Genomic DNA, 24,320 nt, shown 5'->3' with positions numbered 1-24,320 from the left:
TCAGATGACCACTTGGTAGCTGGGCTGCTTCATCTTCTGGTTCGTTCTTTGGAGTCCTGAAATATCCTGGTCACTTTCAGACTGATCAAAATCCATGTCTGGAGAGAGCAGCACCTAGAAAGGAGAACAGACAGATGCTGATGGAGGGAAAGTCCTCAGCTCTTCTTGATGCTGCTTCCTGAAGGGGTCAAGCACCCCTAGAGGGATCTGCTGCAAGATCTAATCCGCTCTGGCAGATGGGAAAGGTCTCAAGGTCACCTTGACCATCTTTCCAACAACAGCCAGACAGATGTGGGTGCAGACACCACACTGATCTGGTGTCCCAACCTCCCCCCTCCCCAAGAACACAACAGGCAGCTAAAGCACTGTTCCCCCTGGGACAAGGCTCATACATAGACATGAGTGTTCAGGCCAGGCTGCAGCCTCAGTGGAGATGTACAAAAACAACTAGGCCACATATTTTGCAAGCAGCTGTACCAAACACAGACCTTTTCCCAGGCCCCCAGCTGCTTACCATCTCCAGAGCTCAGCCAGGAGAGCAAGTAGAGCTACAGAGTTAGCTTCAGCCACGGCCAGCAAGCTCAGGAGTGCTGTCCTGGCCTGGTAGCATCTTATTTCTGCCTGGCACAGCAGCTCCCAGCTTGATCTAAATTGTGGGGCCCAAAACCAGAGCACTGACACCTCTCACCAGTATCTCTCCAGGTAAGAAAGCCCATGACTTTGCTGCATGATCAAAAGGCTGCCCATCGCCTCCAGGAACACCTACACTTTCACAGTAGCTAACTTCAGACTTGAAGCTATCAACAGGTTGTTTTGAGCTATAATAACTGGCTGACACCGGCCCGGAGCATTTGCACGACGTAGATAGAGCCACACGTGGGGCATCCTCCAGCCACATCATCTGGAAGAGGAAAAATGCCAAATTTTACTTGGGCTGTGGCTGCATTGACTGTAGAAGAGCTGAAATCCCGTGCCAGCCAGCAGACTGGATAAATGAGCAATTTATATGTTCACAGCCTGACAGATTTTTTGCTAAACCCCATTCTACCTCTTCTTCTTACCTCAAAAACGCAGCTTTGGTCAGAGAAGCCCTACTGTCATTACCCTGACAATAGCTACCTGTTAGCACAGCTGAAGTGCAGTCAACTCTTGTGCTACAGCTTGTGTCATGGCCAGAAGCACTCAGGGGCTCAGTCAACTTATGGGATTTCTGGTAAACACTAGCCATCTACATCAGAAGCCTGGACAAGTCCTCAGCACCCAACTCTACAGAGAGCCCAAAGCCTAACAGCACAGTCAAGGTCCTCTAGTTTTATGTCTCTACGTGAGCAAGACCAGTAGCCCTTTCCCCCGCTTCCACTTGCCCATCACAGAACCCAAATGGCATCAGATTATGGCTGATGCAGGGACAAGGGACAGATACCACAACCAATCCCCTACACACAGCTTATTCCATCAAGGCAGTGTAGACCTCCCAACCCAAGTCTCAGCCCCATCTGACCCCACTTTGCTCCAAAGACTGAACCAACACCCTAGCAAGCCTGCCTGTGCTAACCCACAGCAGCAACCTTCCAGCTCAAAGGCACAAGTTGAGGGATGGTGCATGGGCTAAAAGCCCAGTGTGTCCACATGTGGAACATCCTCAACAGCTCACACAGTCACAGAGGCCAGGACTTGGGTCTACTGGTGGGTGACAAACTGGACATGAGCCGGTGATATGCGCTTGCAGCCCAGAAGGCAAATCGTGTCCTGGGCTGTATCACAAGGAATGCGGGCAGCAGGTCAGGGAGGTGATTCTGCCCCTCTCCTCCACTCTGGTGTGACCCCCCTGCAGTGCTGGTCCAGCTCTGGGTCTTCAGCACAGGACACACATGGACCTGCTGGAGAGGGGCCAGAGGAGCCACAGGAATGATCTGAGGCTGGAACAGCTCTGCTGGGAGGACAGGCTGAGAGAGTTGGGGTGTTCAGCCTGAGGAAGAGAAGGGGACAGACTCTTTAGCAGAGCCTGCTATGACAGGACAAGGAGTGATGGTTTTAAACTAAAGGAGGGGAGATTCAGGCTGAACATAAATTATTCACACTGAGGGTGGTGAAACACTGGCCCAGGCTGCCCAGAGAGGTGGTGGATGAACCATCCCTGGAGACATCCCAGGCCAGGCTGGACGGGGCTCTGAGCAACCTGAGCTGGTGAAGACATCCCTGCTCATGGCAGAGGTGGCACTGGATAAGCTTTGAAGTTCTCTTCCCTTCCAAGCTATTCTATGATTCCTTGGGCAAAACCAGGAGCATGGAGGGGATTAGTCTTATCTGTGGCTATCATTGTGCACAGTGCACTGCGCACTCATTTTCACTTAGGCAGCACCACAGGGCCAGTCACCACAGCAACAAAAGTACTAAACAGGAAAAACAAACTGCAATGAGTCAATGACTTCAAAGGAGCAAAAGAGCCGCAGGGGAAGATTTCCTCCCCACCCTCAGCACACTACAACCCCTCTGTCTGATGTTATCTTCACAGCAGCACTTCAGACACTCCAAGGATAGCAGTAGACCAGATTAAGCTCTCTTGTCTTCCTCTCTCCCCCTCCTTCAACCTGCACTGGTCTCAAGGAATTTCTTTTGGTTCAAGACACGCACTGGAAAATTTCCACCTCTTCCAAGTGAAGATTTCCTCTGTTTATAATATTAATATTGTGATGTTGAACCTGAAAAAATGGGTGGGTAATTAGTCACACGTAGCATTATAAGCTCACTGAACTCTGACAGGCTGCAACAGGCTAGTTTTGGGGCCTAACGAACTAATTTCAGTGGGTTTCAGCTGCAGGCTTAAATCCCCTTGCAACTAAGCATGGATGACGGAGCCCACACTAAGCACTGCGCACCCAGACCCATTCAGGCTGCTACCTGCCCACCATGCAGCTCACACAGAGCTGCTCGAGACAACAGCCCCCCAGTAACCTTTCCACAATTCCCCAGGCAGTTTCATCATGAGACAGCACCTCATCGCTATGACAGTTGTGGGACATACCCTCGGATATGGTTTTTCAAGCCAAACTGCAGTTTGGGAGTTTTCAGCACAACTTGGACAACATGCTTCCCCTGCAGATGTGTCCAGGTCAGGATCACAGCATGTTGGTGGCACAGCTGGGAGTGGACCAGTTTCCCAGTCCCGGGACAATGTGCTACTGTCTCACTCAGCAGTCCTCAAATACTCACGCATCCCTTCTCGCACCAGGAGGCCAGCAGCTTCCAAAACAACATGGGTCACGCTACCAAAAGAGGGCTGCCCACGTGCTCTGCCAATCCCTCCTGTCTGGGGGAAGAGGCTGCCTACAGGTTTGGTGACTCCATCCAAGCAGACCCTTAGATAACCAAGCCATCTCAGTGGCGCAGAGATTGCTCAGACAGACCACAGAATCATTTTGGTTGGAAAAGACCTTTAAGATCCCCAAGTCTAACCATTAACCTAACAGCACTGGTGAGAACTATGACACAGGCTGGAAAACAAGGAAGCGCTGGGGACATTTTTATGCTAGCCATGTTTGCTTAAAGGTCTACCAGCCTGGTGTAGAGGTAGGAACCATCCCACCATCATCCTGCAACCAAGTTTAGATAAGATACCAAGAGTCAGTAGGGCTGACAGTTGGGAGAGTCTCCTTCCAGAGGCACCTCTATGCGCACCTTCATCTAGCATTACCGTAAGGACCACACACCTGTCTATTTAAAAGCTCACGTTAAGCAACTAGAAAATCAAACTCAGTCTTAGGGTATTCTTCAATACTTAAAAGCAAGCAGCATAGGTACTGGCATATCAGGAAAAGGTTCTTCACCCAGAGGGTGCTGGACACTGGAACAGGCTCCCCAGGGAGGTGTCACGGCCCCAAGCCCGACAGTGTTCAAGAAGAGACTGGACAACATCCTCAGACACACGGTGTGAACTGTGGGGTTGTCCTGTGCAGGAACAGGAGTTGGACTCAATGGTCCTTGTGAGTCCCTTCCAACTCAGGACATTCTATGATTCATCAGCATCTTCAGTGTAGGGATTTGCCAAAATCACAACTCCTATTAAGGGAATTGGGACAGGTACTGAACTCCACACTGACCAAAGACAGGTCCCCACATAGTATATTAGCTTTCCTCCCAACCTTAAAGTAGCTTCTAGTTTCACACCAATGATTCTCACAAGTACCACTATTATTATACCTATTTTTGCTTTAAGACTTGTCTCTGAAAATGTTAGCCTTCAGAACAGGAGCAGAAACTCACTCGTTTCCCTTGGGAAAACAAGAAATAAAACAAAAACAAGTTGAAAAAAGATCAAATAAAGTATTATTAAAACTGACTTGTTTTCCTGAGTGAAGGAAACAAAGAAATTAGTGATAACATCTAAAGTTTATTGACACTAGCAAGGGCAAGGGAAAAGAGACTCAGGTCAAGGGCAGGACACATGCAAAACATAAATAAGGGCCATGCAGATGAATGCATTTCTCCAGCCTGAACAGCACTGGATTCAGACTGGTACTCTTGAGAGTTCTCTCCATCCCATGACAGAGAGGCAAACAAGTCACTTGCAGCTCTACTGCAGCGATGGACTTTTTTTTCCCCAATGAGGGTGGTGAAACACTGTCCCAGATTGCCCAGAGAGGTGGTGGATGAACCATCCCTGGGGACATCCCAGGCCAGGATGGACGGGGCTCTGAGCAACCTGAGCTGGTGAAGATGTCCCTGCTCATGGCAGGGGTGGCACTAGATAAGCTTTGAAGGTCCCTTCCAACCCAAACTACTGTATGATTCCACTAAGATGTAGCAAGGCAAGGCACAAGTCTGAAACAAGAAAAAGCTTTAAAGACTGACTTGGAAGGAACGGTGAGATTTTTGCAGCCATAAGAGTTTGTCCCTTTCAGGGTTTCAGTGTAAAAAACAAACAAACAAAAACCCCAACAAAATGAAGTGCAGCATTTTCTCCATTATAAGCAAGAGCCTGTTGTCACATCTGTGGCTCACCAGAAGAGACTTAAAACTCCCAAGAGACTGACAGTTCTTTGGTCTAAACTGTAGCCACAGTCACTAAGTGACATCAGTGGCAAGATTGCTGGTTGCTGGGTTTATTCTTGCTGATTTGCCAAGTCAAGGACAAAGCTGAGCTTTTCCTGCTATCCCTATAGAAAAATCCCAAGTGTGGGTTTTTAACAGGTTAAATTCAGCCCCCTCTTTCCATTCGCTTCCTTTCCCCCCCCCCACCCTTTCAAAAGGCAAACTGCTTAGTTCAAGTGAAAATAATGACACTCTCTATTGGCAAGATAGGCAGAGGGTTGAAATTCAAGAAGGCAGCATGATGGGGAGCTGTTGGCGCCTGCTGCTAGACAGCCCTGATGAACCCTGATAAACTGTGGGACACATTAGCCTCAGCCAGCTCTGCCCTGTACAGACGCTTCTCAGCCCCCCTCCTTTGGGCAGCAGATGGGGAAGAAATTCCCCCACTTGAACAGGTTATTAGCAGCAACAATGAGCCCTGCAAACCCTTATTTTCTGTTTTCAAGACTAAGTTCAAGCCAGTCCAGCTGTGGTGCCTAGCTAGCCAATAAGATCTTTAATTTATAGACTAAAAAGCTGACACATGAAGCAAGAGCCTATGGCTACACCTTGAGGCCCAGTGCCAAGAAGCAGAATTGGAGGTTTAGACTGGAAAAATTTCTTCCTGGAAAGGGTTGTCAGGCATTGGAACAGGCTGCCCATGGAAGTGGTGGAGTCACCATTCCTGGAGGGGATTAAAAGGCACATAGATGAGGTTGCTAGGGACATGGGTTAGTGCCAGTGTCGGATTAATGGCTGGACTCTGAACTTGAAAGGCCTCTTCCAACCAAAATGATTCCATGGTTCTATGGAAAAGCAGGTTGCCTAATTCTTTATTTCTTCATTATCTTCTTTCTGTGCTCAAACGTTGTGAAGCCAGAAGCATAGCAACGTGTCAAAGCAGAAAGGAGGCAGTCCCCATAGACTGCTTCAGCTACAAACCAGTCCCCTTGGTACCTCCACCGCAGTGATAGATCTGAGGGTTTCAAGATGGACAGATGACCTGTACATGGAAGGTCTCAGCAAAAGTCTGATGAGAAAAGGACTCAAGCAGTTGGAAGACAGGAGAAGCCTTTGACAGCAAGAGCCAGACTATAGGAGTTGTCCGTATCACTTGAAACAACCCATCTAGGTTGAGCTGCTAGAGAAATCTTTCCTAGTTTCTGGAGGTTAACAGGTATCTTCCCTTCAGATTACCCAAAACTGAGCTAAAGGCCACAAAACACTTGTCCCCGTCTTCAGCAGAGTAAGTCAGAGGGCCAGCTCCATTTCCATGAAGAATCAGTAACTGCAACATCATCTGTATATCCACAGCATCCACTATCAACGGGACTGGATGCTGCAAGTTTAGGTGAAAAGGAGGTTGGTCTCTCCACTAGAGATGTCACCTCCTTACCTTGCTTCTGAGGTGGTGTCATTTTAACTGATCTTAAATCTTCAGGAACACAACAGCACATCCATTCAGTAAGTCTGATTGTTACCAACAGTTTTACATTTTAAGCAGACCTCCAAGCTAGCTCTTCTAAAGAAGTAAAACTCTTGGAACATGAGGTGCCACTAAGAAACCAGGACTGCACCATAATCTGGGACAACTTCATGCCCAGAGTTAATGCACCTTCAGATCCTAGGTGTGAGTTCCTAGCTTCAATGCACAACTACCAGGACATACTGGGAGCACCCAGTTCAGGCCTTTTTTTCCCCCCTCTTCTCTGCAAAATAACAAAGATTTCTTGAAGATGCCCTCACCACATACACCACTCAAGAAACTCCCTGGGCCACAGTGTGTTTCTAGTGACTTTGCCAAGCAACAACTGTTTATCTGGAGGCAGGGCCAGGAGGAGTGACTCACTCATCTCAACAGCTGCTCACATCTGGCTGGTCTTCCTGCCAGAGGGAAGACTCCTCCAACTCTGCATCCCCACAAGAGGTGGACACTTCCCCAGTGCACCCTTGAGCTGTGGAAGCCACGGCTGCTGTGTGGACTGCCGAGTATTAAACACCATTAAACGCTATTACCTCCATGTGCTTTGCAATGTGGCCAGTAATTGTCCATCCCACAACTCAGCAGCACAAGAGCTGAGTTACTCTTTGTAAAAAGAGCTCTCAGACTGCAAGAGCTATTTCTATTCTTCCTAAATTCCTTGGCAGAAGCTGCTTCAGGAGCCAGTCTATGACTGCCAGAAGCTCTCTTATCTCAACAGGTCTCGCCAGTGAACTGCGGGATATCAGCAGTTGTTCACATAGCACTTTGAAACCACATCTGGGTGTCAGGGGAAGGAAGGGAATCCAACCCAATGACTCAGGTTGTAGACTCTGCCCAAAAGCTGATGACAAGCTCAGGCACCACCTGCCCAGCAAACCACACGTTATTAACAAGAACAAAGTCTGCTGGGACTGAGCATTTCCTCCCCCCTGTAACTTTTAAGCCTCAAGCTCACACAACACAAAATACAGCTTTCTTCAGCTAAGGGATCATCATCTGGCTGAATACATATCAAGCTGACAAAAATAGGATTGCCAGTGAGGTCTTGTCCTCAAAAAGGATGCTACCAATTACAGTAAGGAAAGCAAGCTCTTCCAAGCCAAGATTAATTACAATTAAAAATGGGAAAATTGAGAGAGAGGAACCCACCAGCTTCAGCCTGCCACTCCAACAAGCCCACACAGGACACCGAAGAAGCTAGCTCATAACCCACAAAATACTGTCAGCATATAGGGCAATATTTCAGCAATACTTTGTAGGCTGCAATGTTGCTCATTGGTAGACAGGGCCAGATCCTGCCAGGAAACACCCCTCTGTTGACCTCAGCTGCAAGCATGAAGAGTCAGTTTGACGTAGCAGGGTCATCATCCACATTCATGCCCCAGATCTAAGCAAAGTGCTGGTACGTTGTGTGTTTGTGGTAAAGCACACAGCCCATACCACAAGCTTGCAGTCTGGTCTCAAACACAGGACATCCTTGGTCTTACCTGAGATTCCTCAGTTCTCCTAGCCCGAGGAGTTTCTATGGATCCACTGACGCCCAGGGTGTCCTTCTGCTTATATTTCCTCATGATCAAGCTGTCCACAACCCAGAACATAATGGCCTTGGGGAGAAAGAATTTATATGAAAGCACTGCAGAGACCAAAGTAATTTGATCAGTTATTCATTCTCCTTTTGGCTTTTCCAGATATACAGCCTTGATCAACCCAATTTAATATCTAAATTAACCCTGCATCAAGTGTGCCCATGGGGGCTGGATGAGTCAAATTCCTGAGGTCCTTTCTCATATAAATCCTATTGATTCCATAGCTGAAGACCCAGGGAAAAACAAAACAAACCCACAAAAACAAAACAAACAAACAAAAATCAGAACAACAACCACCACCCACACACAAAACCACAACAAAAACAAACCCCAAACAAACAACAAAAACAAAACCACCAACACAATAGGCCAAGTTTCAATCAGGAAATAACGACTGAACCAAGCTCCATCCAAGGCTTATCCCGCTCTGTCTGTACCAGTCCCTTGTCAGTTCTTTGAGAACTTCTAATAGGGAAATACAGCCTGATGTGGCAGAGAAAGGCTGGTAGCAGAGGAAGGTAAACTCAACTTTGCCAATTTTGTATTCACTGCAATACTCATTGAAAAGAGTTCCCCTCTTAGCAGGAATAGCAGGAGGTCATGGATTAGCCAGAATCAGAGGCATGAGGAAAAAAGCTAATCTTTCAAGAGGTTTTGCCAAGCTAGTTTTGAGGAGACCAATAGTTTTGGGTAACCTGAATACCTTGCCTTGCTGTAATGCAATTTGAAGTCCAGCCAAACATCTAGATTGACAATTTGCCAAAGGCCACCACTGAACAAGCCATCCTATAGGAATTTAAAGGGTTTTGGGACATCCCCATGGCTGTATCTTGCTGCTGGGATGCAGCCCTCAGCTAACAAGCCTCGTCTTTCCTCAAGAAGCTAAAGCATCAGCCCCTCAGCATCTTGGACAAATGAATGGGAATTAGGACCACAGCAGGGCAGCAGTAACAGATTTGCATATTCATGGCAACAAATCAATTTGTTTCCACTACCCTCCACCCTGTCCCAGACACTTAAATTGCTCAAGGTTGCCCCAAGCCAGTTCCTGTACATGCTCCCCATTGAGGAGGGACCACAATTTCCAAACCACCCCACCCAGCGCTTGCAGAGGCATCACTTACATTGACTATAAAAGGCACAACGAACATGACCAGGATGAGCTCCAGCTGGGGGTTTGGGATGTAACCCAGGAGGATCTGCTGAAGCTGCAGAGAACAAAGCATTCAGAAGCATTATTTGCACAGCTTTGCTGTGAGATGTTTGCTACAAACTGGTTGCCTTCTTATACCAGCAGTCTCCTAGCTAGTGCTCCTCAGCCTTTAACCCAGCCGTTATTAATAGAAAGATTACATGGGCTATTCCTTTAGCACAGCTGCCAAACACACAGCTTTGCAGAGACTGAGAAATAAGTAGTGCTATTCTTTCAGTATAACTACCCATGACAACAACTGGTGGGACTTTCCTTGGCTCCTTGGAGCCCAGCTGCAAAATAAGGACACCAGCAATGCATGATAAGCATGGAGAGATACCCAGCAGCACCTCTGGATCTAGCAGTGCGTGCTGTGGAACAACACATCCACATCCCAGGTTGACCACTGTAGACTACTGGGTTTGAAAAATAAGCCCTGAACAGGAACAGATAACTGCTCACAGATTCCTGTAAACAATCCTCAGTGACATCAATCTGTCAGATACTAGGTACTATGTGTAAATGCACTCAAAACTGGAGTTTCCCATAGACTCCCATAATTGGTTTTTATAACAACCATACCTATCTGCCACCAAGTAGGTGGCTACAAGTGCCATAGGTTACTTTTATTTTTTAAAAGAGTAACTCATTATGAACTCAATTACCATTGCATAAACTACCATACAGAAGCAGCTGGGGTGTGGAAGAAAGGACAACATACTACTCAGACAATTCTTTCCAAATTAATCTCTAAGAGTCCCGCATTGTTTATGCATGGGATCACAAAACACCAGCATGAACTGACTTGATGAGAGAATGTAGAAATCCTCTGGCAGAATGGAAGTAGCTCAGTGGCCAGGCCACCCCATTTTATCCTTCCAAAGATGGAAAAGAAAGTTAAAGAAGCATCTTATTCCACTAGCTTTTGACTAGCAAGAGAATGTACCCAACTTATGGAAGTCATGTTTCCCCAAACTGAAGTAATAGCTAATGATTACAGAGGGATGTCAACAGGTCATAAGGATTAAAGACCTGCAATGATGAGGACCATTAATAAGGCAAAGCTGACAAGAAACAAGCCACAACAGCTGTGGCTAGAAAAATACAGCTCAGGAGCTTACCTTTGTCCAACCAGGGATGAGTAGGACAAGGCTAATCACAGTCTTCTCAAAAACCATTATCAGCAAGTAGAGGATACACTGGCCAATCCAGGCAGCAGCTTGTGGAGGGTCACCTGGGAAAACAGCATATTAAATCTGAGATGGAAGACAAGAGGAGACAGCCTTGCAGAAAAGCTGCCTCATGTTTGATACCTGAGCTTCCACATTGCAAGTTTTGCAATGAGGCCAAGACTAGATACCAAACTTAAAATTAGCAGAGAGATTCTTCTACCTGTAGTTGTGAAGCACATGCCTGAGGTAGAAAGGTTTGAGTTCCCTGCTGGGTCTACATGTAATTACTCTACTAAAGATCAACCCATACCAAGATCGAAGCTGAAATCTTTCTAATTTTTAAAAATAAAAGAAAAAAAAGTAAATCCCACTTGTACTAGAGAAAATTCAGGAGACTCCCATCCCTTATTAGTTGCAGCTCTTTGTATCTTTTCAAACTGATGTAGAGAAATAAACATGGAAAGGCAAAAAAAAAATGCACCCCACTTTCACTTGTGCAGACTCCCTTATTGGGGCAGCTCTTTGCCTTTCACACTGCAGTTGTGCTTTTGAATTAAACCTGGCTATAAGCAAGAGAGTTCTCCCTCATGAGACACAGCATACACCACTGGCCTTTCGTTCTAGAATATTATTCTCTTTTTCTGCTCCTTTTGAGGCTAACTCTGAAATGGAGATGGCAACTAATCAGACTCCAGGTTAATCTGAAGGGCAAGCAAGTAACGAATTTCAGACATCACTTAAGTCACATCTACCTTCCTTGCAAATGCTAATGCTGCATGCATTTACCTGCCTCTTGTCCTCTCCATTCCACCAGCCTGCCTCTGAAATCCACCACCAAGAATTCCCCCATTGCCTGTCCTTTCTCAATCAACAGCTTTGCTAGAGCAAAAGTCCTACAAGTGTCCTACAAGGCAGGTAGTCACCTTCTGTAAAAGGGGAGATTCACATCTCTGGCTCTGCCTGAAGACCCCAAATTCCTCATGTTTATCCAGCAACCTCAGCACTCAGTAACACTCCTGGGCTCTCAAGGGCCACAGCCTAGTGGCATTCCAAGTGCTTAATGGAAAAGCCATTCCAGGTAACTCCAAGGAGACTGGCTCAACTTTTATGAATCTTTGGGGGAAAGGATGCATGGCCTTGGAAATGCAAGCTTTCCCTCTCTTTCAGCCACTGATGGGCACTACCAGTATCCTTCTCCTAGTGTTGAGCTACTTTGAGCTTGATAGATACAGTTATTTGAGGGGAGGAAGCTCTGCTTGTGCGAAGAGGCAAGTATCCCATCTCATCAATGCATGGACCACTAAAATCCTTTATACAGGGAAGGTTTGAGAGCTCAGAAATCTCAGCATCCCACTCAAATAATTCCTTACAAGCATGTACTGCTTTGGGAAACCGGTCATTTAGCTTGCCCTTTCTCTGGTACCCCTTTATAAAGGTATCAATGATTTCATTTCACCTCAACAAACCTAGAAAAGTTCACAGACATGGGTCTGCCCGATTTTTTCCTCACCCTTCCAGTGGATGGGAGCAGGTCACACAGGAGAATTTTGACCAGAATGGGAGACTGATAGTCTCTTCTGAATTAAAGCTAATCCCAAAAGCAATCCACAAGATAAGATGCTTCTGGAGTGACGACCCTCTTTACAAGGACCAGTCAGCATCCTGCACACTCCTCTATGGAAAACAAAACAAAAACCAAAACCAAACAAATCAAAGAACCCAAAAAACAAACCAACAGCAAAAAAACCCACACAAAAAATCCCCACAAAACCAAAAACAACAACCATTAAGGACATCACCTGCTATTTGCTCCCTGCCAAGCCTTACCCACCCAGTTGCCAGCGAGTCTGAAAATTTCTCATTACCATTTTTAACTCAAGAAGCATAAAATTTCAGTCCTAAACAGAATTATTTTATTTCTGCTGATGAAGTGATCGGCTGGTTACGTGATACTCGCTGTCTGAGCAAGAGACGGGCTCCATCGCCCCAGGTTTTAGAGCAATTTACTCAAAAAGAATCAATGCTAATTAAATATGAATGTTTCCAGTGGGGCACTCACCAAGTAATAAGTAAAAGCATATTTGTATTGTTAACAATGATAATGGTACCATATCTATTACATGTGCTTGCCTCAGCCCTCTGTAAGCACCCTGCCAGCTGGTTATCATCTTCCCAGGCCCATCGGAATATCTCAGGTCTGCAAAACTGAGCTACAGTATCTGGCTTAGGAAAGCTGCAGTATTTCCTCTTACCACTTGAATATAAAGATAACCCCTGGCAACACTTATTTCCAGCATAATCAGGCCGGAATTTGGAAGAGAGAACCCAGCCCACCATGAGATGCCAATGCCCGATGTGTGGTCAGATGGCAGCAGGATCGGAGCTCTGCCCTGCTTTTCTCAGTACAATACTGTTCAGACATGGGAGTGGAACACAATACCAGTAGTTTACAACAACACATTTATCCAAACCCATTATGCAAACCACAGAGACCAGCAGCACATACCAGGACTTACTAAGAGCTGGTATCCAACCAAGCCCAGCTCTAAGGGGATCTGCTTCCCAACAAGGGAAAAATAGGTTTGCATGCCTATTTGTCCTTATTCTGTCATTTGTTAGCAATGCACCAAAACATTTGCATCGTTGCAAAGCTATGGCTAAGAAGTAGAGGCGTCGAGCTAGCACCTCTACACCAGAGACCTCAGAGCGATCACCTTGCAACCCAGCTTTTTAATTGCTCAAGCTGTGATGGAGAAGGAAGCAAAGGAGGAGGAAAGGAAGGACTGGAAGGGCAGTGGCGCAGAGAGGCTGCTCGAGCTGGGAGGAGAGCAAGCAGAGAGTGCCAGAGCAACCGGCAACCGCACAGAGGGAGGGAAGGAAGAGGGAGGCAGGAAGGTTACGTGTGAGTGCGACCAGCAGAACCCGCAGAGGATTTCAGAAAGCGCACGTCTCTGCTCCCTGGCAGGCAGCAGCTTAATGGGTGGTCTGCAGAAGAGACAGGAGCAGTGTTAGAGGCAGTTAAAGACCAGTGTCAGACAGGCTTTTGTCCTCCTGAAGCATAGACAGCCTCTCCCACTACACTCAGCAGCCTAATATCTTTGGTACAGGTTAACTATAGTGGGTTTTTTTGCCCCATATCCCAAGACTGACTAGTTATCCTACAAACCCCCAGGTTACCATCACCCATCTGAGCTCCGAGTACAAACAAAATAGGAAAACAAACATCCACCATGTCCTTCCTGCATTTGAACTCTTTCCCTTTTGCTCTGTGTTGTCAGCTGTGCTCCATCCCCCATGGGGAGACAGGACTAACACCCACAGCACTCTTCTCAAGTCTGTTCTTTCATGCTGAAGTCGTGATGGCACTTGCCAAATACTTCCCCCTGCTGCCCCAGCTTTCCGAAGAAGCAACAGCAAGTTTGAGATCTCACCCAAATACCTGCTCCTGCACACCCTTTTGGGGATAGGCTGTCACTACCATTCATCATCACAAACAGCTACAGTTCTTAATTTCATACACTGTGCACTTGGCAGCCCTAGCCCTCGACAAGCCATCTTTACAGACAGGTTTTGTTTAACCAGGCTGATACACAGACATCAGGAAAATCAACCAGCTATTTAACCCACGCTGGGCATTGACTTGACCACGTCTCCAAGGTTAATAGCTCCTCACCCAAGTCAGCCATCAAATTGCTCTTCAAGTGTTCTTCAAGCCTGACAACCTTTTCGTCCTTCCCTAGAGAACATTTTTTACTGTGCAAATGCAAGATCCCACCTAGGGAACCCCGCTTCTCTAAGATCAGAGGCCTGCCCCAGTCAGGCTAGCTTCACTGGTTATGTTTGCAGGACACATACAAGTATATAACAAGCAGGACAGACCTGCACCCCTTACTACCCACCACATCCCACCTGTCAAAGGTGCCTCCATCACAGCATGGAGCTTCATATATTCATATTTCTCACTCTGGTCTTCTCTACATCACCTACAGGAGACGCTGTCAATCTGCTCCACAGTTAGAGGGACACCAGAACTTCTTATTTGTCCAGGGTAGACAGTGGAAAGTTACAGAAAGAGACCCAAAGGCCTATGCAGAGTACACTGTTTTTCAGCCTCTTCCTCCTGTTCCATTCTGAGCTTTGTTTGTGGACTATGGGATGAGATGTTTCTGTACAGGAATCCATCCTGAAGCACAGAATTAGACAGGACTTAATTTCCACCCCTTGACAGAAAGATCAGAGGGTATCTCCACAGTTACTTTTGACTGCATCTTGGTCTCCCAAGGACAGGAGGCTGCTCAGTACCAAAATAACTCAGGATAAAGATGAAAATGAAATAGCAGCGTGGTACACAGGGCTGCCAGGATGACTTCAGCTATAAACTGACAGAGGCTCGTTTCCTCTTCACCAAGGAGCTAATCTGGCTGTTCCTTACCTCTGCAGGTTTGAAGTCACACAAGGACCACTAATCCACCTCAGAGTGGCCATCATTCAAGTCTAACTCACCACTAACTGTGACTAATGTCAGCAACATACAAGTCACCATCTACTGGCATCTCCTGAGGGAAGAGTCCCTTTGGTGTGGTCCCTGGACAAGCCCCTGAGACAGACTGGCTGCATCTCCTCCTCCCACAGTTAGGAATCAAGCCTGGAAATCTCAGGCTGATCCTAGCTAACCATGCACCTCATTTATGTGCTGTTTCCCTACAACAAGATACTCAAGGGTATCCTCAGATGCAACTTAAGAGCTTTAATAGACAAACTGTGCTGCCCCACTTCAAGGACTGGAAAGGATTCTTCTCACATCAAGTGTTTCCAGTTCACAGATCTAGGTCAATGCTTACAGGACTGTTTCTGCCATGCAAAATTGCCAGCCAGCAAAAAACAAGCTGCTACCTGGATATTAAATAATAATAATAAAAAAATAAAGAATAGATGCTCTCCTCTTTATTGTGTTCAGGGATTCCCATTCCTTGTAGTAGAGTAACAGGTCCAAAGGATCTTTGCAGCCTCCACATTGAACCTGGTAGGAGATTACATGGTTGGGGTTGGAAGGGACCTCTGGAGATCATCCAGTCCAACCCACCTGCTAACGCAGGGTCACCAGAGCAGATCACACAGGAAGGTGTCCGGGTGGGTTTGAATGTCTCCAGAGAAGGAGACTCCACAGCCTCTCTGGGCAGCCTGGGCCAGGCTCTGGCACCTCCAAGTAAAGAAGTTTCTCCACATATTCGGATGGAACCTCCTGTGCTTCAGTCTGTGCCCGTTGCCCCTCATCCTATTGCTGGGCACCACTGAAAACAGTCTGGTCCACCCTTTTGACATCCACCCTTCAGATACTCATAAGCATTGATGAGATTCCTTCTCAGCTTTTCTTCTCCAGGCTGAACAGACCCAGCTCTCAGTCTCTCTTCATCAGAAAGATGGTCCAGACCCCTCACCTTCTTTGTAGTTCTCTGCTGGACTCTCTCCAGTAATTCCTTGTCCTTCTTAAACTGTGGAGCCCAGAACTGGACACAGCACTGCAGATGCAGCCTCACCAGTCCTGGTTGGAAGGTCACCCAGGAGATCTCAGCTCTACGCATAGGCTCTACCACCAGCCTCTCCTTTTACCTTAGCAAAAATGCTTCGCTCAAATCATCTTACAGCCATCTCCCACCCTAATAGAAATAAATACCCTTCTTCATTCTGAAGATGCATACACTGCATTTTAGACCATTCTTCTCCAGCAGTATTGGTGGTGCTCCCCATCCCACCAGCAGCAATACCTCCTTGGTGCAGACCTGGGACTCTGGTTCCTGCAGCAACATCACACAAACACACGTGTCTCCTATTCTGCTTGTGCGTGGGAGCCCAACAGCTCACAGAGCAAAAGCAGCACTGCTTGAGGTATTTGAGTTGTTACCACACAACAGGATTAGTTTTAATCCAGGCTGTCCAATGTACCAAGCTGTCAGCATAGCCCACACGTTACTGCCAGACAGCTTTATTTAAGGTCTTTTGGGGACTGTGTGTGCACAGAGCAGGTAGAAAAAAGCTTAACCACAGCCAAAGCAGAAGGCTGAGGAAAAACAAATATTTGAAAGAACTGAAAGTTGCACTGGGTGACATGGTAGGGATAGAAAAATAAAAATAAATAAATAAAAATAATTTAAAAAACCAAAACACACCACAAACTCTTAAGAGATACTCAAACAGTACCTTCAAAAATCAAAGGATGTAATTATCATTTTGGGGTTGTCCTATGCAGGGACAGGAATTGGACTTGATGGTCCTTGTGGCCTCCCTTCCAACTCAGGACATTCCAGGATTCAATGCCAAGTACAGAGGAGGCTAAGAGCAGGAAAACACCTGAATTGCACAGAAGTGCTCACTTTGAGGGCAAAAACAGGTTTTCAGAGATCAGGACCCGATCAGCAGTTACACTGGTTATTAGCAGGACAAAGCAGCATCAGAGCAGCCAGATGGGTCCAGTGGACATCTCAAACCCCCTGGCATGTTCTGCATCTGAACTACAGGAGAGCATACAGATGGAACCAGTTCCCAGTTTGCAGTGTCACACCATTGCTCTGGGTCTTTGGTCCCTAGAGATATTGCTCTTGCATTGGGGCAAATACTGCTGCAATCAGCCAGATACAGGAAGGTTCAAAGCTTTGCACCCTTACTTAGAGCAGGGGATCTGACCACACACTTCACCATTGAAGGATGATCTTCAGTCCTCTCCTTACTTTTCCTCCCAGGTCCTGGAGGTGGAAAGACCAAGCATGCTAAGGAAAAGCACAAACCCTCAGGTTAGAGCTATTTTCAGCCTTATTTCCTCAAGCATTAGCAGTCAGCTCCCTTGGCTGCTTCAGGACGTGGGAACATTTGTTATGGAAATTATGTACAACATCACAACAGGGCCAAAAGCAGCCTACACGGGTCCTCAGTTAAACTCAGCAGCTGGCACAGAGCATATTCGCTTATAATTCTGACCAGCAGAGTTCAACAGGCCACTAAACAGACTTTAAAGGCCTCCAAGAGACATGACTTTCCATTTCCAGACAGTGAATGAGCACAAAGCATCAAGCTCAGACTAGTCGGTGACTACAGTCACACATCAGTCAGCATCCAGATGGGCACCCAACAAGGCATTTTCAAGCAAGAACGCCCTCTCACTCCCCATCATTCCTTACTGTGCCTCTTCAGCATTATACTTGCATATTGCAGAAACCATATGTTAATGCAAATTCATGGCATTTGCTTACCTAAAAGAAATACTCCACTATTTCTACAGTAATAAAGTTATTAGACACAACTGCAATGCCAGGACACTGCAGCCATCCAGAGGTTCCCTCTAGGGAGCTTCTTATTGCCAGGGGAAGGGGTGAGGGAGAAGAAGGTTGGGGCAGTTTGGAGGTGGAGCACAAAGCTCAATCAGGCTTCATCTGCACTCTCTGCCTCCAACCATTATCCCCTCTGCTCAGTCTGTACAGACCCAGTACACCTTCAAGATCTTGAGTATCCACCTCCCAAGTCCTTTACAGCTCCAGTTCTGCTTTGCTCTCCTGCCTGCAGAAGTCCCCTACATGGAAAGCACCTATAGACAGGGCCTGCAACTACCCTGCAAGAGCAAATGGTGCCCAGAGCATTCACGGAGTTTATTATCTTTGAGTATGTGTACAGCAACCACCATTCTCCAAAGCCTACTTGACCCCAGATGAAGAATAAACCTCTCCAATCTTTGATCTTTGAAGCAACAGTAACCTTTTAAAATGCAGTTTCCTGTGCTTCAATGCAATCCAAGGAGTAATCAAGAGCTGCTCGGCAAAGATGGAGGAACATAAGCATATAGGAGCCTTTGACTCTCCACTAGCTAAGCCCCTGGGTCATTCCTGGCTGCAAAGTCTTTGGCCAAGAGCTCAGGCACAAGAGAGGCTGATCTCAGAATGGGCGTCTCCTCATTTGAAATACAAAAGTAATTGATTTTTCTAAACACTTCTGGACAGTTGGATGCTTAAAATAGTAGTGTGGATTTAGCTGCTTTTCCTTTTCTTTGCTTCTCCATTAATGCAGCTATTACAGTCACACAGGGAGCACCACCCAGGGCTGTGGAGACAGGGGTACCAACAGCAGAGAGGGACTGCTGGGGCCAAAACCAAAGACAACTGCAGTTTGCATCTGTTCCAGGGATGCAACCAAGAGCTGGGGGATCAGAAAGGAAGCTGTTGCAACAGAATTTTTTCTTCTTTTTTTCCCCCTCAGAGACCATGCTGGTAGATAGTACTGGCTATACTGGATGAAGACAACTGTTCTTTCGTGATGGTTGGAGCAACAGCACTCACCACTGTCCACAATGTGGATTGGGTGCTTTTCTGCCCTTCTTCCTCTGCAGGACTGCAAGAGATGCTTCTGCTCCTCAGGAGAATTGAGGAAAGCACCATAAAGTCCGGTACAGCAATTAGATCAGAAAATGAATCATATTTTTGGACCCTGTATCAGACTGGACAAAGTTTATGAGCATCTTCCAAATCGTTTTGGAACTTACCTCCCACCCAAGATGAGGACAGCAGTGTTCTGCTTCCCTAGCCCTGCAGCAGGATTGCAGCAGACACACCATTTGAGTCGTACCTAACTTTTCCATCGTGGTCACTCTGCCCAGAGACCTTCACCAAGAGCAGCGCTGAGTGGATGAGCTACCTAATTCTCAACTCAAGAGCTACATTCAAGCAACAGCAGAAACTTTTTTGTTAATGAAAGCAAGACTTCCTCAGAGGAGCGAGCCGTCTCTGTAGTCTAAGCCAGCCTTCATGAGGGGCCAGCTACAGCTCAATGGAAGCTCATTACTGCTCTGCAAGGTTAAAGCAAGCTGCCAATACACTTTAACATTTCCTTGCTTCTGCTCAACTGTAGACGTGGCATGTGAAGATGAAGCTGTGCCCTGGGATGGCTGCAATTTGGCTTCAAGTCCTTGTTGCTCAAAACCAGGAAAAATGCAAGCTCCTGAACCAAGAATACTATTTAGCAGGGCCTGTTATGACAGGACAAGAGGTAATGGTTTTAAACTGAAGAAGGGGAGATTCAGGCTGAACATAAATTATTTACACTGAGGGTGGTGAAACACTGGCCCAAGCTGCCCAGAGAGGTGGTGGATGAACCATCCCTGGAGACATCCCAGGCCAGGCTGGACGGGGCTCTGAGCAACCTGAGCTGGTGAAGATGTCCCTGCTCATGGCAGGGGTGGCACTGGATGAGCTTTGAAGGTCCCTTCCAGCCCAAACTATTCTATGATTCTAAGAACATCTGGATTGCTCTGCTGTCTCATCTGAATTACGTTAGCAATCTGTGCTTGGCTCCTCAGCTCTTTCAAAAAGAGCCATTAGGGGAAAAAAGGCAGTCCCCACCAAACACATGCTGTCAGAATGCTGAACCTGCTCTAGAGACCACTGCAGACTATCAAGCCACTATCAAGCTTGATGAGAGATGGTCCTGCCACATCCCATCATTTCAACCCATCTGTTGTCATCTCATTCCTAGTCTGTAGCTGCTCATGCTGTCCCACAAAACAAACCATCCCCTTCATCCTGTGCTATGAAGCATCACACAAGCTGAACAGGAGCCTGAGTAAGAGCTCTCAAGTCAGTGGGGTCTCTACACTAATCCCGGTTTGGTCCAAGTTTCACCAGCTCAGTTATCAGACCAGCTCCTAAAAATACAAAGGAACAAGAACGGACTTAACGATTCAAGTCTTAAAGGTGGGGATGTGATTGGTATGAATAGGATGTATTTTCTAAATTAAGACTGAATTCTTCTTTATATTAGATATAACAAAATAGGCAAAGGGTTAATAATTCCCTCTCTAGCAACCAGGAACAAGCTCTGCTCTTTCTGAAGAGAAGTGCTACCCTCTAGTGGGCTTTGCTGAGAAGAGCTTTTCTGAAACTTGGTCCATCTCAAGGCAGGAACTGAAGCAGAGAGGGGGGCCACAATTGGACATACCTAAACGTGGTGTTTTGTTTTAAATCAACTGGCAAATCCCACCCCAAAACCCCACAAGTCATTTGAGAACTCACTTTTGGGGCCTGGCTGCATCCTACTGATGCCTACTACAAATCCAGGTAAACACAAGAACAACCCCATGTTCTGAAATGGGAAGCCAGGAACCCACCCCCACAAAAGAGCCCCCCAAAAATCACCAAACACCTTAGTTTATCATAGACATGTCCTGGGGTATATTGTCCATCCAAGAAAACGTTCAACTTTTTATCACCAACCTGCTACACTCACGTGTGCTCAGTAGAGTTATCTGCGACCTGGTGGTGTCCCAGCATTTAACACACTCTGTGAGCTCCTTGGAGAAGGGGCAACAGAAGCAGCTGTTTACCTATTTTATCCCCAAATGATATTTTCTGCCATTTACTCCTTGCCATCCATAGCTGGGAGCAAACAAGCTTCCTTACTGCAGAGCGGCTGACACCTACCATATTCTCCAAAGACCAGGTATGTGGACTTCTTATGCTGCACGATCCAGGAGACAACCTTCACACCAAGCCAGATCAGCAGCATTCCCAGCGTGGCATCAAGGATGAAATTAATAAGGTAGCTAAGAGCAGAGTTTAAAAAACAAACAAACAAAAATTATCAGGTTTCAGTTGTGTTCTTAAGCCTTATTCAAAATATTTTATTTCAATATGAGAATACATTAAAAAGCTGCAAGAATGTAAAAATCCCCACTTAACAGTCCAAACTCGCTTCCTTTCTCTTTTATTGGATTTTCCTATAGCCTTATGAGCAATTTCTTAGTTTAAAAGGCTCAGCAGAGAAGGGAGCAGGTTCCAGCAACTCTCTGGCATTGCTTATTTATTTATACAGCATTAAATACTTCCCAGGTCAGCCTTGCTTAAGGGTGACCCCAAAAAAGGAGGCTTTCCATTTGTAGCACCTTTTGTTCTTATTAGGATGAAATCCCAAGTTTCAGGGAAGCAGAACCAAATGGTTTTGGAATTTCATACAAGAAAAATGGAAGCTTCTTGGACACCACAGCTGCTCCGCAAACTGTGTAGCAGAAGAGCCAAAAAGTTCTTTTGATTGAGCAGCTGTGAGAGGCTCCTGTGAGCAGAGGAGAAGGTCTTGGGAGAGGTAACAAGCCCCGGCTCAGCAGCCGCCATCTCAGGGACCCCAAAAACCTCTGGTTTGGGGCCCCACTGCAGATCCAGGAGCTGAACCCATCCCTACCAGGAGATCTGGGCCTGATGGGTTTGCTCTGCAGTTTTGGATATTTAAGCCTCACTAGACAGAGCACCAGAATCAGGAGAACTGCTGGGACCTTCTGGGGATTGCAGGGTCGAAGCTCTAATCCAGCACTTTGTATTTTAATGAACTCCAGAGGCTAAAAAAAAAAAAAGTCTCAGACTAATGTTTTCTGTCCAGTTTTCCATTACTGGAATATTTTCTGTCAAATCAGGCCAGATTTCAACAGCATGAAGAAACTACCAAGCACGGAGCGTTAGGAATGAACATTTCCTTTTCCAGAACTTGATACTGCCTCTGAATAAAGACACAGAAAATAACAATCTGCTTCTGATATCCATTTTTTAAATATGACATTAAGTTTTTCTACATCCAGAGGCTCATTACAAGCTTATTACAGTTTCCAGCTGCTGAAATCAGAGCACTCTGGTGGTTTATACCATGCAGGACACGTAGCACATGAGCCTCAGAGCCCAGGGTCAAGGCTGCAGAGTTTTAAGAAAAAAGCAAAGGGTACAGTATAAGCACTAAGGGGTTTATTTTAAAACAGTGACTGTTCAAAAAAACCACACCATTAAGTCATTTTAGAGGTTATACTTAGCTCCAGTAAAACTTGCATCTGTTTAAAGAAACATATCAAGGTGCAGCACTTTTATATATAAAAGGGAGATAAGCCAGGTTTTCTGCAGCATTTTGAAGCCTAGAACATGATAAAGTAAATTCTGAGACTAAATTGGTAGCTGCAAAGTGGCTGGTCTGAAATAAAGGTGGCAATTCTACACTAAGTCTGAAGTCTGGCTTAGAAAGTTCCCAGACTACAGGAATACATGTGGTAGGTGCAACTGAATATCAACCCCTCAAAAAAAATATCCTTGTGCTCAAAGACCTTCACCACACAGTGAGAAAAGCATTGTCGACAACCCTGTGAAAACAGCCAAATCGTAAAGTTTGGTGTTCTAACAAACAATAACAAACAATATAATTTAACAATTATAATTGCAAGGGGCACCACTGCGTTATTTGCTGCAACTTTTTGCAATGTATATCAAGGTGCTTTCAGTAATCAGAAAAGCACAGTTGCACTGCTTCACCTCCAGACCAGCAGACTGCAAAGACCAGAAGACAACCCCAGACCCTGAAAATAAGCTCAGCATGGTTTATCCCCACATAGCACTTCGAATGGCTCAGTTTCCACCGTGCATGACATTTTCCAACAGGCTTGTGTCTTTCTTTTACAGATGTAGGACATCAATACAAGCACCTTGTGTACTTACAGTGAGCAAGGGTCTTCTTCAGTGAGATCTGACAGAAAAACATTGGCAAAGTGGATGAAGAGGGCACCTATTGCTTGCTTGGAGGTATCATAAAACCTGGAGGAAAAACAAAAACAGGTAAAAAGATCTGTGCCCTGGAGCACCAACCACCGCACAAGTGATGGCCCTGAAGGCATCTGCCTTACTCCAAGATGTATTAATGATGCTCAAGAAGTTCTACATGGTGAAAAAGAGCAGTTTGGCTGACTCTAAATACTTCAGAAGAAAAGATAACCACTTCAGCATGTGGCAACTCTGCATTGGAGATCTATGCCTGGACATGAGGAAGAAATTTTTGATACTGAGGGTGGCGAGACCCTGGCCCAGGTTGCCCACAGAGGTGGTGGATGCCCCATCCCTGGAGACATCCCAGGCCAGGCTGGACGGGGCTCTGAGCAGCCTGAGCTAGTGAAGATGTCCCTGCTCATGGCAGAGGTGGCACTGAATGAGCTTGGAGGGTCCCTTCTAACCCAAATTATTCTATAATTCCATTTACTGGCAAGCTTCAGCCTACATCAAAGGGCAGTTGGCCTTCCAGTACCCAGCCCAGCCTCAGTTTCTCCAAACAGCAGTACGTGCAGGGAGGGCATTGAGCTATTTAGGATTTTTGCACCCATCTACAGGGAACTGGATTGAACTCCCGAATTAGAGAAAGAACCAACCTGAGAAGACTGACATGTTTTTCATCACTGTCAGGCTGGCTTGGCTACCAGCTAACTGTATGCTGATCCCAACCACCTGCACATCTCTCAGCAGCCCATAAATCCTTCAGTACAGGGAAGTTTAGAGAGGTGTCTAAAGCCAACAGCAATATCCAGCTGCATCACATCAACACACAGGTAAATATGTTGCCAGGTCTGTGCCTGAGCTGAGGGACAAAGTGATTAATAGTATTTAAGAATAAAACTTGACCCTGCCTGTGAGACAGCCCATGTGCAGGTGAGCCAGTAGATGAAAGAAGACTATAACCTATTGGTTCAGTCATTTGCAGTAAAAACAACCTTCTTTGGAAGAGCTGGGCAGGGAATTTTGCTTCTGGGGATCACCAGCTACTACATGGAGGTTTCCTTGAGAATTAGCAGCAGAGCATTCCATTTAACAACTAAATACCACGCAGGACATTCAGACAGCCTAGAAGTTGTTAGTATAAGCAACGATAATATTACATACACATGGTCTTTTCAAACTCCAAATTAAAAAACTCACCATATCCTCCAGGGACGCCTCTCTTCCTTTGGTTCCTTAAATCGTTTTACTGCAAAGAGAATTAGAGAAGCT

At 46.1% G+C, this 24,320-nt stretch overlaps 1 protein-coding gene across 1 annotated transcript in view; it reads right to left on the bottom strand.

The window, feature by feature from the left end:
- The window catches only part of LOC308046052 (store-operated calcium entry regulator STIMATE-like), a gene marked incomplete at both ends in the record, with an annotated part of 40,307 nt that continues 15,987 nt past the window's right edge, over positions 1-24,320 (bottom strand). The window contains 10 exon segments of the mRNA XM_080353673.1: positions 1-114; positions 785-820; positions 823-874; positions 876-901; positions 8,041-8,157; positions 9,264-9,347; positions 10,453-10,565; positions 20,961-21,082; positions 23,004-23,099; positions 24,249-24,297. Of these exon segments, the coding sequence (XP_080209799.1) occupies positions 1-114; positions 785-820; positions 823-874; positions 876-901; positions 8,041-8,157; positions 9,264-9,347; positions 10,453-10,565; positions 20,961-21,082; positions 23,004-23,099; positions 24,249-24,297 (809 nt within the window).

This window comes from Nesoenas mayeri (assembly GCF_963082525.1).
Source record: "Nesoenas mayeri genome assembly, chromosome: 1".
NCBI classification, from domain to species: Eukaryota; Metazoa; Chordata; class Aves; order Columbiformes; family Columbidae; genus Nesoenas; species Nesoenas mayeri.
Note: the sequence above shows the minus strand (reverse complement) of the source record. Positions and strands in the feature narration are given on the sequence as shown.